Source organism: Schistocerca piceifrons, chromosome 3, assembly GCF_021461385.2.
Source record: "Schistocerca piceifrons isolate TAMUIC-IGC-003096 chromosome 3, iqSchPice1.1, whole genome shotgun sequence".
In the NCBI taxonomy this organism is placed as follows: domain Eukaryota; kingdom Metazoa; phylum Arthropoda; class Insecta; order Orthoptera; family Acrididae; genus Schistocerca; species Schistocerca piceifrons.
In genome coordinates this window covers 661,370,440-661,390,830 of record NC_060140.1, presented here as the reverse complement: position 1 = coordinate 661,390,830, position 20,391 = coordinate 661,370,440, and the positions used below count along the sequence as shown (strand labels likewise).

At 42.5% G+C, this 20,391-nt stretch overlaps 1 protein-coding gene across 1 annotated transcript in view; it reads right to left on the bottom strand.

Moving 5' to 3' along the window:
• LOC124788950 overlaps positions 1-20,391 on the bottom strand; it is a 462,645-nt gene that overhangs the window by 133,650 nt on the left and 308,604 nt on the right. Inside the window, exon 4 of the mRNA XM_047256237.1 lies at positions 15,319-15,485. Within this exon, the coding sequence (XP_047112193.1) occupies positions 15,319-15,485 (167 nt within the window). The remainder of the gene's footprint in view (positions 1-15,318; positions 15,486-20,391) is intronic.

Here is a 20,391-nt window from a genome sequence, read left to right as displayed (position 1 = left end):
CGCCATGCCTGAATGCATCCACCCACCGAGCAACTGTTCGGTGTGGTAGAGCAGTATTTCCCACTGCTTCTACAAGCTCCTCGTGGTATTGTCGCTCATTCCTTCCACTCTTCACATAAGAGCGCTGTTCAAGTCGGCTAACATCCATCCTGAATGGCTGCTCAACTCACTCTGTGGTCTCTCTCCATGCTTCGTTCCCCTGGAAGGTACTGCCATCTACCGCCACGTCACGTTACTGCGGATTCTTGGGGAGACTGCTGATGCTAGGAATGCACGCAGTTTGTGATGTACTATTGTGTACTGTTACAACTGACTGTAAAACACGATTGCAACGACAATTCATACATTCTGCCTATGTTATGATTATAGGTGGTGTCCTATATTTGGTCCTCTGAGGCGTCTTGCACTTTCATTTTATGTATGTGACATAAGTTTGCCCCTCAGCGGTTTACACCTCAGCATTTTATACTTTGGTATGACACGTAGATGTATTTATACTGTCATTTTGACAGCTTAGATACTGACGGTTAGATTTTGTCTCTCAGCAAGCCCTACTTCCTCATGGATGTGTCGGTGTTATTCATCTTAAATATAATCTTGAGTTCTGTATTTTCAGTGTATGGTATGACATAGGTGATTCTCTACATTTGGTGTCCTGACACGTTTTTGGATATTCATTTTATACATTTGACATAAATACGCCCATATTAAGTTTTCAGCTTAGCATTTTATAACTTTGATGTGATGCTGTCCTTGTGCAAGGACTACTTGCGTAAAGTTGCATGTTATTTTGCTTTACTTATTTCTGAGGTCGTAGTTTCTTTCATACATTTATCATTTTCTGTGGTTATTTTTGTCTCTTAGTAGGCTACCTCAGGAATGTGCAGATAATGTATCGTCCAGCTGGTCAATAAAATCGTGGAATATTTAATTAATGAAGTTCTTAATGAATAGTATATTTGTACAATGGGTGGAGCGGAAATTCGTAATAGTATACTTTAGATATGTTATAATGGATGTTCCTGTTTGTTTCATCAACAGTAGAGTCCTGTCCTTGATTCTTATTCTGAAATAGAAATGTGTGTGAATTCTTATGGGACATAACTGCTAAGGTCATCAGTCCCTAAGCTTACACACTACTTAACCTAAATTATCCTAAGGACATGCACACACACCCATGCCCGAGGGAGGACTCGAACATCCGCCGGGACCAGCCGTACAGCCCATGACTGCAACGCCTGAGACCGCTCGGCTAATCCCGCACGGCATTCTTTTTTTTCTGTCTTGTATTGCATGGTTGGTAAGTTGATGATGCTATCATTACTGTTTATGCATACAAGCCTGAAGATGGTGCACTGAAGCACCAAAACTGGTAGCCATACAATAAATGACATCATACGGACGGCTGTAGGAGTTTCATTTTCTTACCTGAACTCTTCCTCGTCTTTTTTCTCGTGCTGTATCTTTATGGGGGTGTGTGTGTTCATCTGTCTCCCTACATGTAATGTTTGCATATGAGCTAACCTTCCATTTGCCTATTTTAGAATTTTTTAATTCGTTACCAATTTCGAGCAAGAAATAATTGCCATGAATCTGGCAATGATTGTCATACTCACTCATGTTAGCGCCTGCTTAAAGTGGAGCTGAACTGATATTTGCGAAGAGACCTTTGGAGATTCAGTTTTCTCCTCATTATTTTACACTAAGAAATTTAACCTGTCTTACGGTCGAGATCACATGAAATTTGTCAGATCGTAATGAATAAAAGTCTGACATGATTGCCGGCCACTGTGGCCGAGCGGTTCTAGGCGCTTCAGTCCGGAACCGCGCTGCTGCCACGGTCGCAGGTTCGAATTCTGCCTCCGGCATGGATGTGTGTGATGTCCTTAGGTTGGTTAGGTTTAAGTAGTTCTAAGTCTAGGGGACTGATGACCTCAGATGTAAGTCCCATAGTACTTAGAGCCATTTGAACTTTTTTTAATTTTTTTAATTTTTAATTTTTAGACATGGCTGTAGCAGCTTTACGACCATTAGCTGCACTATCACCTCCCTTTACTTGAAACATCCACTACAAGCAAATGCCGGGCTGGTTCCTTTGAAAGGGCACGGCCGATTTTTTTCCCTACCCTTCATCAATGCTCCTTCTCTAATGACGTTAAACCGTATTCTTACTTCCTTTTTCAAAACATTCAATTACAAGAGGCAATGTGAAATACTGTGGCCCAGCAGCTAAAAATAGCAGAGCCACGTCATTTGTAAAAACAAAAGTAATATTTACAGACACGAAGATTCCAGCGATGCGCGCAGGCGGAATGAAAGCAGAAATATCAGGTCCCCTGGTGTGCGGCATGCTGCTTGCAGCTGGCGCTTACTGTGTCAGCCAAAACAATGGATCTGTTTGCGAACTATAAACTTTAGTGTACTCCAAAGACGCGCTATACGACTGGTATACCTGGCAAACACGCACGCACATCAAAGTGCAAGAGGAAACCCCTTTACTTCAGTAGAACACTTTGCACCCGAGGCATGAATCTTCTTGCATTTGATTACTCTTTGGACTTACATGATTCGCATTCAAATGGTTCAAATGGCTCTGAGCACTATGGGACTTAACATCTGAGGTCATCAGTCCCCTAGAACTTAGAACTACTTAAACCTAACTAACCTAAGGACATCACACACATCAATGCCCGAGGCAGGATTCGAACCTGCGACCGTAGTGGTCATACGGTTCCAGACTGCAGCGCCTGGAACCGCTCGGCCACACAGGCCGGCGATTCGCTTTCATCTTGCTTAAAATTTCGCTTTATGCCCATGATGTAGTTGTCGATTGAATAACTATGGATATGCCAGTATCTCAACGACAATTCTTCTTCTTCTTTTTTTTTTAACCTAGTTACTCAGTCAATAACTCTTGCTTCATTGTTGCACCTTTGTAGGGCGGCAGTGGCAGTGCTAACAAATCAGTGTAGCAGGCGAGCATTACAATTATCACGTGATGATTAATCGAGGATTATGCTCGTCTGTGGTATCAACATTGATATCGATCGTGTTACAGGTCATATTATAAGAAAAATCAGGGGGAAATTCATGCTGTCGCAAAATATTGTACAGTGGTAGGAGGGAGTACCAGGAACACCATACTAAAAATACGGACCAATGAGGAATGAATGAGGGGTTGGGGGGGGGGGGGGGGAGTTTAAAGGTCACTTTTTTACATTTTTCTCGAATAACTCGAAAATCAAATCGCGGCTTCTAGCGATAAATGTTTCTCAGTACAAAATTAAACTTGATTAAATTTCCTACAAAAAAGGTCCAATTCATTCTTCTGTAAGGCCAACAGTTTCCGCGTTACACGGGATGAAGAGATCGCAAATCATTAAAAATTTTAGTGAAACGTAGTTAATGTTTACTGTTAAATGAAGTGGGTTATGAGGAAATATTAAAAGTGTGTACCACATCTAAGTGCAGTAACCCCGGTGTCAAGGGAAAAGTAGTATTCTGGGGGTAACAGGATTGATAGGGTGTGGGGGGTAGAAGCGTGAGGGAGGTAGGTCGCCAGATTGTGGTCATGCATTTCCATCCGTCATAGGTCTGCAACCCGAAGATTCCCCACACTACGTCAAAAGAAACAACTACAGGGTGTTTCACAAAGTTATACCGACCTGTCCGCAGATCGCCTTGTGAATCACTGGCGACGTCTTGCGCAGGCATGACCTGGGCGTGTTTATTTTCCACAGAGTGCTTTAACACTACATGTAATACGGATATGAGTTACTAATAATAACACCGCAAGAAATGCACATGGACAGCATTACGTAAATCTCTGTACAGTGTTGTACAGTGCTAGAGGGGAAACAGATTCTTAGGGATCCTGTATGACAGTTGTGGCGTTCTTATGGAAAAGGCAGCTTCCCCTACCACGAAAGCTGCTAGCATTTCAGTTTACAGACAGACTATGCTTCCCCAGAATTTCCTGTGCAGTTCTCTGATGTGAGTAGACACAACAATTCCACTAAGTTCGGGTTTATATAGTAAAGTTATTTGTAAATTTTTAAGTGAGTACTTATTTGCGGTTTTTAAGTGAGTTATTAAGTAGGAAAAACTTAACAGCTGGAGCTGTCAACCGTCTACTACAATGAAGAACTATCACAAGTATAATATGCTATCAGTGTGTGTTCGACAGTGTCATTGTCCTCACTATCAATGGCTGGAATACTTTTCACAAGAGAGACGTCAAATTCCTCACCCCAACCTCAGGTCTTCGAAAGTATGAAGAGGCCCAGAAACTTAAATTTGCTCCTTCTGCAACAGAAGTAGGCCACCTAGGTACTCTGGAACTACGGATATTCCAACGTAAGTCAAGCAGTGTATTACAACATATTACTTTTCTAGACTTGAACACCATCAGTTCCATTTCGTTAGACCAAGTCACACCTGCCTTGTAAGGTATATCGCGGATGTGTGGTTAAGTGGGTTCACTCAGTGGAGCCCACTCTCTAACTGACAGCAGTTCCCAAATGGAAGAGATTTATGTATCCACCAGTAACAATTAAAGGCGAAGGACGTGCAGTAATTCCTAGTCATTCATTGATTTACCACCAAGTGCCTACAACGCGGTCTTACAACACGTTGTCAACGACCGAGAGCAGCAAGGTGCCACATTTACTAGTCCAGTCTCTTTCCCACCAATATTACATAGATCACTGATAACATCACACTTACAAATTAAACACATCTCAGTCATTGTTGATGAAACGTATTTTACACAAAAGCCCACTCCTACAAATAAGTACTCTCTTAATAAACTGAAAATAACTCCACTATACAAAACACGACCTCAGTGAAGTAATTTTGTCTACTCGCATTAGAGATCTGGACATGAAAGGCTGGGGAGTTATAGTCAGCGAAAGCAGCGCTCGTGGCTGGAGGAGTCGCCTTTCTTGGATGAACGCTACAATTGCCGTGCAGGATGACGCAGGACGACTAACAAGGGAGTGGTCAGACTTGTCATGTCGAAACCTGCGTTGCTTTTTTTACCACTGTGGGTTAACATTGCAAGAAGTCTGTATGCAGAATGTTAGCTGCTGACATGACCTGGAAGTCTGTAAACAATTTTATGAAGTAAGACATTATTGTCGCATGGTTTCCGCGCTTATAATTGCCTCTTGTACAACCCTGACCTCTCTCGCTACGTTATACCAACGGCATGTAGGGACAAGGTGGTGTCAGCTACGCGCCGCTCTCTTGCCACAGCAGTGAGAGAGCTGATTACCCCAGTGAAAGCGATTGTATGATAATTGTACATTCGTTGACAAATATGGCTGATATGTTATCTACAACATTCTTTCCAAATAGCTATGAAATAGACACAAATAAATATACGGTTTAGAACACGTCCAAATTTTATTTCTTGTAATTACCGCAAAAATGCGAAATATTGATACAATGTTCAAAACATAGGTTTTTTGTTCACCAAGAACATACAAGCAAAGACGACATATGACAGCCCTGCGAATCACAGACGTTGTTAGATGTCCGTAGACAAAACTGGGCTGGTGTTAAGAATGAATCAGGCCTAGTATCAATATATTTCGAGGAGTGCCACGCATATTTAATCAAATTCTGAAACCGTGGGGAAGAAAATTGATAATGTACTACTGATTGCAGCTTGAGAATATTGTCACGGTGATAGACAGGAAATTGCAGTGATCTGCACACAATAATTTTCTCTGTTACTTTTCTGTAAAATGCCTTCCACTGACGGAAAAATTCTCCGTCTAAAGGTTGAATTACGTTCGTCGTGCCGGGTGGAATCTGAAGTATCACTACTTCTTTGTCAGGGTGGGCTCGAAATACAGCTTTTAATGACTCAGTCCTTTTATGACCTGACCACGAATCTAGAAGGAGAAGAGATTTGTTCCCGCAGAACGGAAGAAAAGCATGACGGATGAAAAGTGTAACGGTTTCATTTCCCATTTTTCCAGACTTCGATGCGTCTACCACAAGATTGTTTACGTACAACATTATTCTTCCGACACGTGGTCCAAAACGTCCAGTTGGTTCTCGAAGACACACATATAATTTAGGCAGCAATGAACCATCCAGACTAATTATGGGCTTTATAGTGTATGAATGGGTGGACTGCGCAATCACCTCAATATGTTTTTCCCCTTTGAATGACAGTGTTCTTTTCGCACGCAACCTGACTGATCTGCATTGTACACGTACGATTCACTAAAACTATCGATCTTATTTTTTGCATTCGTAAGAAAAGCTTCTATCATTTCGATTTGTGTCACTTCATTTTCCGACCTGTTTCTCGAAACATATTTTGTTATTTTTCTTGCCGCAATTTTATGTGATCTTTTGAAGCGACTAATCCAACTTTCAGAAGCTGTAAATTCTTTAGCGCCTATCGCGTTGGCAATCTCTAACACCCAATCACGCAAAGTTGTATCGCTGACACTAAATGACTGTTGTCTGGCATCGGTAAATAGCTCAAAAAGTCGCGCATTTATCTCCGTCGCAATTTCCAGTCGACTCTTACGTCGTCCAGCGACTTCCTTTTTCCATCTGTACAATTCACGTTCAGTACTGGCAAAGCGATACTTATTTTGAACAGTACTGACATGTAGGCGTTTCTTACCACTTTCGTTCAACCAATACGTCACCGCTTTTTCTTTGTCTGATAAGGTAATTGTAGTTGCTGGTGTTAGTTTCGGAGATAATTGATAATGGTACGTGGCACTATCAATCGAAGAGTCTTCATGAGTGCTACTTTTCGTCGGTGTCTTCGTCGTCTGTAGATTCACAGTCTGCAATATCGAGTGTTTCAGTTGTTTCTAGCCACATGTCTGCGCCATTTACATGCTCGTCTAGAAGTTTAACAACCATTTCGTACAACACAGTCTTCACGCGTGTTTTCTGTTGATTGCTTCATTTGGCGTCTGTGGTATATCTCCATGGCAAGTAGCTAAACATTTACAGGGTTCGCCATCACCTGTGAGGGGAGATTGAATGTTCACCGTATAGTGGCTTGCGGAGTATAGATGAGCATGTACAGAACATCTTTCACATCTCTAACCAGTTTCAGGACGGTGTGTTTCGAAATACGTACCAGAAATTAAAAGGACGTGCATGCCACAGAAACGAATATTCGTTTTCCCTTTCCACCAAAACCGTGCAGCGATATTCCTCTTTAGTGAACGCCGCGGTAAGACGGCCGCATTTCCCGACCATGCGCACAACGCTCGCGACTCGCCATTTCCAGGGGTGGCCAGCCGTCACTGCAAGCACCAAGCAAGAAACACAGCCATGTTCGTGATTTCTTTTAGGTGACTTCCAGTTCATGTCAGCAGCTACAATTTTGCATACGGACCTTTTGCACAGTTAAATAACAGTGCTAAAAAAAGCAATACATGTTTCGGCATGACAAGTCTGACCATCCCCTTGTAAGAATCAATTTGCCCTCTAGCAGTGTAGAACAGTCTGCAGAGATCTCCGTAGAATATGTCCATATGCGTTAGTATTATTTGTAACTCATATTTGTATTTAATGTAGCGTTAAAGGACTTTGTGGAAAATTGGTGCCCCCCTCCCGCTTTCGCCATCGCGGGCGAGTCTGCACACTACATCGCCAGTGATACATAAGGCGAGCTGCGGAAAGGAAACACCCCGTAGTTGCTTTTTGTGACGTGGCGGAGTAGTCAATGGGTCTCGCCTACAGTTTGCAGACCAGCGAAGGAAGGAAGAGGATGATCACAATCTGGCGCCCTGCCTTCCGTCACACACCTTCACTCTCTCCCCGCCCCTCCTTTTCGAGATCGTCGCGCATTCTCAGAATACGTTTTCTCCATTAATATGATTCTACTGCACTTAGGTGTGGTACACAGATTTCATATTGAACACTACTGTTAATAATCTCCGATGTTTGCATCCCCTGCAACGCGGAAACTATTAGTCCTAGAGAAAAATTAAGAGGACCTTCTTTATAAGAGATGTAATGTAGTTTAATTTCGTACTGGGAAACATCTTCGCTAGAAGCCGCGAACAAGTTATCCAAGAAAATCATAAAAAGGTATCTTTTAAACGCCTCCCCCCCCCCCCCCCCAATAACCATCCCACTCCCTCGCTCACACCCTAACGAACAGGACTACAGAATTTTTCCCCTAATCGATATTTTTTGGTCTTCGTTGACTGGGCTACTATGCTGCTCCTGGGGCTTTGAAATTGTGTCAAAATTAAAGTTTATTAATACTGTGTCTCACTAGTGTCAATCTTACATGTCAGTTTCAAGCGATATCAAGAAACTGCCAAATATATCAGCTATCTTCGGCGTCGTCCTTGGTGAGCGAACTGTTGCGAATCCGGTTCGGAGCGGCGACTACACGAAAATACGTCAGTCGTCAATAGCGTAACTGTCCCACGTGAGCGCACTGGCGCAGGGCATCAAGCAACGCGGCGAAGCTGACGGGATTAGTTGGTTTGATATATTCACGAGAAGTGAACGTGGTTAGCGATTAGTATTCCAAGTAACAAAATATGAAAATTTAACCAGGGCTATTCAGGGAAGCAGTGTGTTACGAGACAAGAGGACTAAAAATTATAATGACCGTTTAATATCGCATCGTGAATGGAGGAAGTTGCCAAAATAATTGTTACTAGAAGTACGTACGTATAACACATCTGTGAAGCTGTGTAGATTAAATTCTTTGCATAGGAGTTTGTACAAAATACAGTTTCAAAATTTCCCTCACTTGTAAAAATAATCTTGCACTACAAGTAAGTACATCTAATACGTTTGTGAGGCAGTGTATTTTATATTCTTTGCTCGAAATACAACTTAAAATTTTCTCTCACTTGCACAGCCGCTCACGATGAATCACTGTATCTCCTGTGTAAATTCAAATGTGTGTGAAATCTTATGGGACTTAACTGCTGAGGTCATCAGTCCCTAAGCTTACACACTACTTAACCTAAATTATCCTAAGGACAAACACCACACCCATGCTCGAGAGAGGACTCGAACCTCCGCCGGGATCAGCCGCACAGTCCATGACTGCAGCGCCCAAGACCGCTCGGCTAATCCCGCGCGGCCTTGTGTAAATTGTCTTCTGGTGTTTTTAATATATTTCGGTACATACCCTGTAAAAATGTAACTTCAGCCTCATTTATTGGTTCGAGATCACGTATGTTGTGTAGTAAAGCTATAGCTTTCAAAATATGTACTGCAGCTAGAACGCAGGTACAGGCGTTGTTATTAAAGGAGCTGTCGAAAGTAAATAGTTGCAAGTGTCACATCTTGATTATTCAGATCTTACTAATATTTAAGGTATGTAAAAATGTGTATCGTTACGGTTACAAAGTAATAAAAGAACTGATCTGTTATGTACTTGTTGTCTTACTTTAAAGTCAGCGTCAAGTGTTCTTCAACACAAATTTCCAGCGACTTACTTCTGTTCTTCAATTGCAGAAATTATAGCGTCCTTGATATAATCAAATGTTATGGGTAACTTTCGAGCGTCTGCTTGACTAGGAAGGGTTGACAATTCAATTGTACACACAAATAGTGAAATTCTCCACGATATGTCGTTACAGGTATGTAATGTTACTTTCACGCCTTCAGTGTTCAGAACTTAAGATACGGGTTTTCCATTTAAAATCTCCTTCGTCTATCCGTAATGAGTGTACTGGGGGGAATGGGTGAGCATGCGGACAGCGGAATTATGCAGATGCGTTACACACATAGGACAGAGAAACCGCGACATAGGACAGAGAAACCGCGTAGCACCGCTTCGCGTTGGATCGCTCGGATATTGGCGCGGACCCGCGCTGCGTCGCGTGCTCGTAAGACTGCTCTCGTAGGACGAGGTGTTCGTTAGTGTCCTGTCTGCGAAACTCATGGCAGTTCATGGATCTGGAAGCATCTTGACATAACAGAAAACCAGCCTTTAAGCCGGAAACCAGATACATGTGATGTAACTATAAATTTTAATTTTTCCCAAAAGCTTACAGGCTCTGAAAGCTTGCGATCTCTATGAAACCATAGTTTCGACCTAAAAAAAAAAAAAAAAAAAAACGAAGTCCAGCAAGACTACATTTACTTTTCTGCATCTGAGCCTCACAACTCGCCAAACACACACACGCACACACACACACATCTAAAATAAGTTTGTATTCAGAAAACAAATCTTATTACGCGATAGCTCTTATAAAACAGTTTTCTGTGTCTGAAGGTCTCCATGAATCTGCTAAAGGAGTACGTAATTAAGGTACTCACTTTTCCATCTCAGATGTATAATATTGAGCTTTGGTTCTTTTCAGATGGGTCGTGGGGATGTTTGTTAGGCGTACGTCATTGATCTAAGCGCTGCCATAATGTGTTGCTATGGTTCACAAGATTTGCTGTTGATTGCATCTGTTGGTGTGAGTTTTCCGTATATTTGAAAAAGTTTCCTTCTTATTGTCGTTGCAAATAGACCTAAAAAGTTAAAGGCTGTTTGTGGCTGTCCTCAGTAGTAAATTTAATGTTCATGTTCATTTACTGAGCTCGAGACTGTATTTCCTACCCTTGTGGTGTCCTGTCGAATACCAACAACGTGCATCTAAGCATCTTTTGCAGTGGCTAATTTTGTCCTAAAGGTGGGTGTTGTTTAAAAACTCTTTCAAGATCACTGATGATGATGTCAGCTAATAATTCTACGACACTGATTACCTTTGCTAGTCCATCCTTCTGTATGTTCATTCTGTTATTGAAGGAGACGTAATTAAAAACAAGTATCAGCTTAGTAAACCCTGTGTGTTTTTGTTGGGTACATCTCTTGTGGTTTTTTTTTTTTTATACTGACTATTTCAGCAACTGGAATGTTTCTGTGAAGAATAATTATATCCAGTGATGCAAATTAGGATGTAATGAGAATAGGTTTTATGCTGTAAATCGAGCGGTCTAAAGGCGCTGCAGTCATGGGCTGTGCGGCTGGTCCCGGCAGAGGTTCGAGTCCTCCCTCGGGCATGGGTGTGTGTGTTTGTCCTTAGGATAATTTAGGTTAAGTAGCGTGTAACCTTAGGGACTGATGACCTTCGCAGTTAAGTCCCATAAGATTTCACACACATCTGAACATCTATGCTGTAAATAATCTCCTTATTGTTCTTAACACACTAGTTGTTTTCAAATATGTAAGCGCTTTTAAGGATGTTATTGACGCTTTAAGAAATTTCATAGCCCTGGCTATCTACACAGCTGAGTATTTGAGTATTGTACTGGACATATTAGACAACGTAATTTGCGGAATTTGAACTGCGTTTTAAGTTCTGGAGCAGATAAGTTCATTACTATGAATTGTTATTGAGGACCAAATATTAGAAAGTTGAATGTCTGAAGAATTTCCTTAAGTTTGATCTGCTACTTAGTTTTTGGACCAGAGTTTATTCTAGTCCTTGTTTTGTTAATATAGCCCCAGGAGAATTTTGTCAGTGCAGCTTACAACTTCTGGATGGTCGCTGGTCCATGTGGAGGTGCTGCAGAAAATCTCCCCAACGCATTCCACACGTGCTCGACTCGATTTAAGTCGTGAGAACGGGGAGGCTAGTCCACTCGTCGAATGTCCTCTCGTTCCAAGTGCTCCCTCACCTTCGCAGTTCGATGCAGACGAGCACCGTTATCCATAAAAATGAAATCCGGACTCATAACATCTAGACCGCCAAAACGATCAAGTTCGACAATGTTCCTGGGTGCATTGTGTGTTCTCACCTCTCGTCATACGGGAGTACATCCCGAATCACTTCTCGGACTGAATGTGCTCTCATCCGAGAAGAGCAAGCGACCCCTTTCGTCGCTGGTGCAGTTCCTTTGCTCTTGGCAGCATCGCAATCGGTGGCGCCGATGGGCTGGTGTCAACGAAACACGGCGTACTGGTCGTCGGGCGAAGAGACCACACCACACAGTCGTCGTGCCACTCTCTAGCGTGCGGTTGCGTGCTTTGTTGCCTTATTACATGTGGTTGCAGTTACACCCTCTGTTTGACGTGGGTCCCTTTTACCTGTTGCACAATACAGCCATCATCTGTAGTCGACCGTGGTGGAACACGGCAGCAGTACCTGTGGTGCGGACGCTGTGAGCAATACCAAAGTCCTGGGCTACACTCGTCGCACTTTCTCCTCATTCCAGTTTCCCGATGATTCTTCCGGGTGTGTCGTGCACATGTCTGCGGGGCCGTACTGCAATGAAGAACACTACCTCAGTGCACCGGAAGTGCTCACTGACTGGCATACATTGCCTTTTCCCGTTCCTACAACTGCCTCGTGTTGCACGGCCAGTACTATTTGGAGCTATAGCGACCTGACCTCGCACCACGTGACGTCCAGCTTCCTGTGAAATAGTGGGAGAGTTCTGACAACATGCTCCCGCACTTTCATTATTTTCCATCCTGTAGTTAAAACGTTACTTTTTCTATCTCGTCCTTAGGTTTTTCAGAGCCGTATATATTGTTTAAAAAGTATTGCACACAACAAATTAACTTAATATTTGTGGTATGTAAATTACAAATTGCATAATCTTTTTAAAATTGTGAGGCTAAAATAAAATGTATTATCTTATTGTGTGTGGTAGCTGATGTACATTGGTTTTAGTATGATCTGCAATAAAGATTTAATTTGGCCTTTATAAAATTATTAATAACTCATGGACGAAAAACGTATAGGTGACTATAGGTTCGACGACTAGACTCTCGTAATATTATCAGTCGGCCATCGAAGGCTTATTTACACAAAATATTTTTGTATCTATTTACGCAGTAGGTCGAACCAGCCGAAAATTGGGAGCAGCAAAAGTACTGGCCAAGTAAATTACACATCCCCTCCGGCTGTTTTACTTTGTTGCTCCGCCGTCGCGGTTCGCTCGAGATCTCAAGCTGTAGAAATCGACAAAAATCGGAAGTCTTATCAAATAACATATTTGCTGCATCACTCGCTCTCCGACCTCTAAAAAACTGTAACATCGCAGCGAAGTAGCAGCGAGAACGCTAGTGTTTTACGCGTGCGAACCGTGTAGGCGGCGGGACTGCCACATAAACCATTTCAGCGATACACGTCTTTCCGTTAACGGTTGATTCTTTATGGCGCTACTTCGGCGAAATGTTTCTGTGACATGCGGCATGCGTTTGAAATCGCGCGCGGAGGCAAAGTCTTCTTGTGGTAAGAAGGGGTAACTCTCACTTCATATTTCATGCACATGTGTCTGTATTTTGACGTCACGCTAAGTATCGAAGAGAACAAGAACTTGCATCGACTTTCGTTAGTTAGCGTTCGATGTGGGGTGTTTGGGAGTCTCTATACTCGATTTCGTAGTTGAAAGTTTCCGTATTATAACTTGCGTGTTAGGAAGGTATGGAGTTTCAAGGCAACGGATATCGGAGATTTATAAACAGGTCGTTCATGGTAAGATTTGTATAAATAAATGTCGCATAATGGCATATCAGCAGTTAAATCTGCCGTGTGATCTAAATTACAGCATAAAGACAGATTCCGTCAGGTCATCGTGATGTAGCAGTTATGTGTGTTGAGTTATGAAGCATAAAGTGGCGTGTACGCGTCTAGCCGTTTCCCATTTTTTCCCCTTCGCCTTTCTGAAATATTCTGAGACTTCCTTATTAATTTAATGGAAGTATGTTCTGTAATATTTGATGTTATATACACAGAGGCCAACGGCCTTGCCGCAGTGGTAACTCTGGTACCAGTCAGATCACCAATGTTAAGAGCTGTCGGGCTGGGCTATCACTTGGTCTGCCGAGCGCTGTTGGCAATCAGGATGCACTCAGCCTTTGTGAGGCACACTGAGGAGCTACTTGATTGAGAAGTAGCGGCTCCGGTCTCGTAAACTGACATACGACCGGGAGAGCGGCGTGCTGGCCACATGGCCCTCCATATCCGCCTTCAGTGACGACTGTGATCTGAGGATGACATGGCGGCCGGTCGGTACCGTTGGACCTCCATGGCGTGTTCGGGCGGAGTTTAGTTTAGTTTTATATACACATAAGAGTGCTCTCTCTCTGCCAATAATTCACAAGTTAAGCACGAAACACACAAATGCTTGTAAATATTCAAAACATGTTGCTGATGTGATAAAACAAACTACTACTCAGAATAAAAAGCATAGAAAAGACTGACAAATTTAGAAATAATTGAAGCGTAAGTTAATCTAACCATCTATAAACTATAAGAAACAATTTACCAGCTGGCTCTTTTAGAATACTTCTTTACCAAACAAGAATGTCTTCAATTAAAGTACATCTTTAACCGCCAATATGACATTTTTCGTCAGTTTATTACAACAAATTGTGTCAATACCGACGCGTTAATGTTCTGAAACAACATTCTTCATAGAACTTTATCGCTAAGTTATATGAGCTGCTGGTTTAATTAGTGTATTAGAAAGGCTATCCACCCTTTTTAATTACAGACCAGCTACTGAAACTAGTTATCAGAGTTTCTAAAAGTAAAGTTACACTGTCGAGACATTTTAATGAACAGTGTTGAATATATGTTAAGTTCTACTGGCTTCAGCTTGTAAATCAGCAAGTCGTCTCACATTCGTGGTTGATCGTGAAAAATTAGGAAAGTAGTTAGTACAACTTTTTCAGTGTGTTTCGGAATTAATTCTTGCAAACACTTTTATGTCCCCCTTATCCACAGCTCATACCCCACGAAGCACAAGTTAACACATTTACAAACAACGGAACTTCGAGATTTACGTATCCTGCAGCAAAGAAAAAAGTGTATCCCCCAGTGCTCTGTAATTCAAACGAATGTTATTGTTTTGAACGTCATGTTCGCGTAACGTGCTGTGAACCGTACGATCACGAAAGTCGATATACAACTCTTTCCATCTTCGATACAGTGAGGCCCACGAGAAAGACAAGCCGTGGTACGTACGTCACAGTATGTGACACTACAACTCTTACGAGTAACTATTTCAGACAAGTCTAATAATTCTTGGCTGAGTGTTTAAATGCACGCAAGTTCTCGATAGCAAATAACAAAGTCAAGGTCTTTAGTGGGCCTCTTTCCAGTTACTTATTCATTTCCGGTGGGCCCTGCACGGAGCCGAGCGTTTGCGAAGTGTGGCGGCCAAGGCGACTAGTGTGACGTCAGAAGTTCGTTGCAGGACCCGTATTTCTCGTGGGCGCCGGATACAGCATGTGACGTCAAAATGACGTCACGTTTGCACGAAGTCTTGTGAACTGAGTGCTACCCAGTAAGCGGAAGACAGGAAGACTGGCACAGCTCTCCCGCCGGTCTCGCCCTCGCCAGCGCTACTCACCTCCTCGGGCCTGGCGCCCTCTATGAGGCTGCTGAAGGAGGAGCGGCTGCCGTGCCGCGACTGCTGGCGCAGGTCCCCGCTGCGGCTGCCCCTCAGCGCCAGCCTGCTCACGCGCTCGGTCTCCACGCACTGGCTCAGCGGCACGCCGAACACCTGCCCCGTGTTCTCTGCAACACACGCCGAGGCAGGCGATGAGTGGAGCGGGCGCGTCACAACGGCACTGTCCAGATGCGTCGCTTTCTTCCTCAACACCAACTTTGTAAAAATAACAGCTACTCTCCCAGGATGAAAAGTGAGAGAAGAAATGAACCACTAATTGCAAAATGACATCATGTCCTTTCTTTTCCTTATGTTAGGACAAATATACCATTTGTCCTCACATGCCGCGCGGGGTAGCCGTGCGGTCTGGGGCGCCTTGCCACGATTCGCACGACTCCCCCTGCCGGAGATTAAAGTTTTCCATCGGGCATGGGTGTATGTGTTGTCCTTAGCGTAAGTTAGTTAAAGTTAGATTAAGCAGTGTGTAAGTCTAGGGACCGACGACCTCAGCAGTTTGGTTCCATAGGAACTTACCACCACTTTGTCCTCACCAGTAACGACGCAAGATATTGTAAGTAGGCTGTTTAGGTTTTTATATTGGTAACGCCATGTATGAAAATCACTGGCTGTCCTGTGTGCAGTCTGTGGCTGGTTGGCATTGTTGGAATATTCGCTATTGTAGTGTTGGGCAGTTGGATGTGAACAGCGCTTAGCTTTGCACAGTTGGAGGTGAGCCGCCAGCAGTGGTGGATGTGGGGAGTGAGATGGCGGAGTTTTGAGAGCGGACGATCTGGACGTGTGTCCATCAGAAAGAGTAAATTTGTAATACTGTATATCATGAACTGATATATATTTATGACTTTTGAACACTATTAAGGTAAATACATTGTTTGTTCTTTATCAAAATCTTTCATTTGCTAACTATGCCTATCAGTAATTAGTGCCTTTAGTAGTTAGAATCTTTTATTTAGCTGCCAGTATTGGCGCTCGCTGTATTGCAGTAGTTCGAGTAACGAAGATTTTTGTGAGGTAAGTGATTCGTGAAACGTATAGGTTAATGTTAGTCGGGGCCATTGTCTTGTAGGGATTATTGAAAATCAGATTGCGTTGCGCTCAAAAACATTGTGTGTCAGTTTAGTGATGATCAGAATAAGTAAAGAGAGAAATGTCTGAGTACGTTCAGTTTTGCTGAGCGGTTTGAAAATCAAATAAAGTAAGGGGTTTACCAGCACAGTAATTCATTAATTTTTCCAAGGAGACGTATAAATATGAATGACGAGAGAACAGAGATGCACATATGAGCATCCGCTGGTTTAGGTGGGTTTAGCTTAGAACAAGCGGTAGCCATACACTCGTTTTTTGAACCTTCCGCATTGCATGTAAATGTCGCACGATGGTAGAATGAACAATAAAGTTCATCACATTTGCCACTCCTCGAGTACACTGACGTGCATCATCGTGGACTATTGCGTTTAGACTTTCTTCATCAAACCCGAAGGTCATCCTGAACATGGAGAGTCACTTGTGAAAAAACCATCCTCTTTAAAACGAGAAAACCATTTTCTAGCCGTAATCTGTCCAGTGGCATTATCCCAATACACGGAGCAGTGTTTGCGGCTGTCTCCGCTGCTGTCAGCCCTCTACTGATCTCAAGCAGAAGAACATGTCGGAAATGTTCTGGTTCCTCCACTGAGCGCTCCATTTTCTAGCATCCGCAGCTCCACTCGCTTCATCGAAACGACAAAATGACACTATTTAAACTCAAATAACAACAATGAACTGAAATAAAAAATAACATGCGATAAATAAACCCATAGCAACCACAATACACCCGACATACAAAACAAACACCCAAGAGCTTATACACCAACTTGATACATCTACATCGATGCTCTGCAAATCACATTTAAGTGCCTGGCAGAAGGTTCACCGAAACACCTTCACAATAACTTTCTATTATTCCAATTTCGTACAGCGCGCGGAAAAAACGAACACCTATATCTTTCCGTGCGAGCTCTGATTTCCCTATGTAGGTCGGCGTCAACAAAATATTTTCGCATTCGGAGGAGACAGTTGGTGATTGAAATTTCGTGAGAAGGTCCAGCCGCAACGAGAAACGCTTTTGTTTTAATGACGTCCACACCAAATCCTGTATAATTTCAGTGATACTGTCTCCTCTATTTCGCGCTAATACAAAACGTGCTGCACTTCTTTGAACTTTATCGATCTACTCCGTCAGTTCTACCGCGCAGCAGTATTCTAAAAGAGGGTGGACAAGCGCAGTGTAGGCAGTCTCTTTAGTAGATCTGTTACACATTTTCTAAGTGTCCTGCCAATGAAACACCGTCTTTAGTTAGCCTTCCCCACAACATTTTCTTCCAATTTAATTTGTTCGTAATTTAATTCCTAGGTATGTAGTTTAATTTACGGCCTTTAGATCTGAATGATTTATCGTGTAACCGAAGTTGAACGGATTCCTTTCAGCACTCATGTGGATGACCTCACACTTTTCGGTGTTTAGGATCAACTGCTAATTTACTCACCATGCAGATATCTTTTATAAATCGTTTTGCAATTTGTTTTGATCTTCACTAGACGATAAACGACAGCGACATCTGCAAACAACGTAAGATGACTCTCAGATTGTCTCCCAAATCGTTTATACAGGTAAGGCACAGAAAAGGGGTTACAACATTACTTTGGGGAACGCCAGAAATCACTTCCGTGTTACTCGATGACTTTCCGTCAATTACTACGAACTGTGACCTCTCTGACAGGAAATCACAAATCCAGTCACATAAATGAGACGATGTTCCATAAGTAATGTCACTACAAGCCGCTTGTGTGGTACAGTGTCAAAAGCCTTCTGGAAATCTAGAAATGCGGAATCAATTTGAAATCCCTTGTCAATAGCACTCAACACTGTGCCTGAGTCAAGAGCTAGTTATGTTTTCTAAATCCGTGTTGACTGTGTGTCAATAGACCGTTCACTTCGAAGTAATCCATAATTTTCGAATTTCCAAAATCCGGCTGCATATCGACGTTAATGATATGGTTCTGTAATTTAATGGATTACTACTCCTACCTTTCTTGAATGTTAGTGTGTCCTGTGAAACCTTCCAATCTTTGGGTACGGATCTTTCGTCGAACGTACGATTGTATCAGTATACTGTAGAAGGAACTGGTATACACTCTGGATCGGAAAACTTGCTTTTGTTAAGTGATTTAAGTTGCTTCACTACTCCGAATATCTGTTTCTACGTTACTCATGTTTGCAGCCGTTCTTGATTCGAATTATGGAATATTTAATTCGTCTTCTTTGGTGGAGGAATTTCGGAAGGCTGTTTTTAGTAACTCTGCTTTTGCAGCACTGTCGTCGATAATATTTCTATTGCTGTCCCTCAGAGAAGGCATTTATTGTGTCTTGCCGCTAGCATACTCCACATACGACCAGAATTTCTCTGTATTTTCTTCCAGGTTTCGAGTCAAAGTTTCGTTGGGAAAACTATTATAAGCATCTCGCATTGAAGTCCGCGCTAAATTTCGAACTTCCGTGAAAGATCGGCAATCTCAGAGATTTTGTGTCCGTTCCATTTGGCATATCTTTTTTCGTTGTTTCTGCAAGAGTGTTCTGGCCCGTTTTGGGTACCAAGGAAGATCAGCTCCGTCGTTTGCTAATTTATTTGGTATAAATCTTTCAATTGATACCGATACTATTTCTTTCAATTCAAGCCACATCTAGTCTACACTTACATTGTTAATTTGGAAGGAGTGGAGATTGTCCCTCAGGAAGGCGTCAAGCGAGCTTTTATCTGCTTTTCTGAACAGGTACATTTTTCATTTATATTTGGCGGATTTGGGGGTTACAATATTCAGTCTGGTTACGACAACCCTGTGTTCACTAATCCCTGTATCCGTTTTGATGCTTGTTATTAGTTCAGGATTATTTGTTGCTAAGAGATCACGTGTGTTTTCACAACCGTTTACTATTCGTGTGGGCTGTTGAACTAATTGCTCGAAATAATTATCAGAGAATGCTTTTAGCACAATTTCGGATGATGTTTTATGCGTACCTCCGGATTTAAACATCTATTTTAGCCAATATATCGAGGGTAAATCAAAATCACCACCAATTATAATTGTATGAGTCGGGTACATTTTTCAGATTACACTCCTCATCTGGATAACCGTTGATAATAGAGAACTGGAGGATGTGAAACAGTTCAAGCACTTGGGAAATTTGGTGATAAAGGATGCCCAATGCGCGAGTGAAATTCTAGCAAGAATCGCTATGGCCAAAACTGCATTCAATAAAAAGAGGAATCTGCTGACCACCAAATTAAGCTTGGAATTAAGGAAGAAACTGGTGAAGTGCTACATCTCGAGCATTGCACTGTATGGAGCAGAGAAGTGGGCCGTGAGAAAAAAAGGACAAAAATACCTTGAAAGTTTTGAAATATGGAGATGGAGGAGAATGGAGAAGATCAAGTGGACCGATCGGATGACGAATAACGATGTACTGAGTAGAGTAGGAGAGAAGAGATACATTCTGAATACAATTCTTCAGAGGAAGGCCAACTGAATCGGACACATACTTAGACACGGAGAGCTAATACACGAATTAATCGAAGGAAAATTAAAGGAACGGTAGCCGACCGCGGTGGTCGTGCGGTTCTAGGCGCTCCAGTCCGGAGCCGCGCTGCTGCTACGGTCGCAGGTTCGAATCCTGCCTCGGGCATGGTTGTGTGTGATGTCCTTAGGTTGGTTAGGTTTAATTAGTTCTAAGTTGTAGGGGACTGATGACCACAGCAGTTGAGTCCCATGGTGCTCAGAGCCATTTGAACCATTTTTGAAAGGAACGGTAGGACGAGGAAGAAGAAGAATTCAACTTTTGGAATCTATGAAAGATGGAAAGAGATACAGCAGACTGAAGGAAGAAGCTGAAGACAGGGAACACTGGCATCAGAAATTCTCCGTACGGAGACACAGACCTGCCACTAGGCAGAATACTACATAATAATAATAATTCTCATC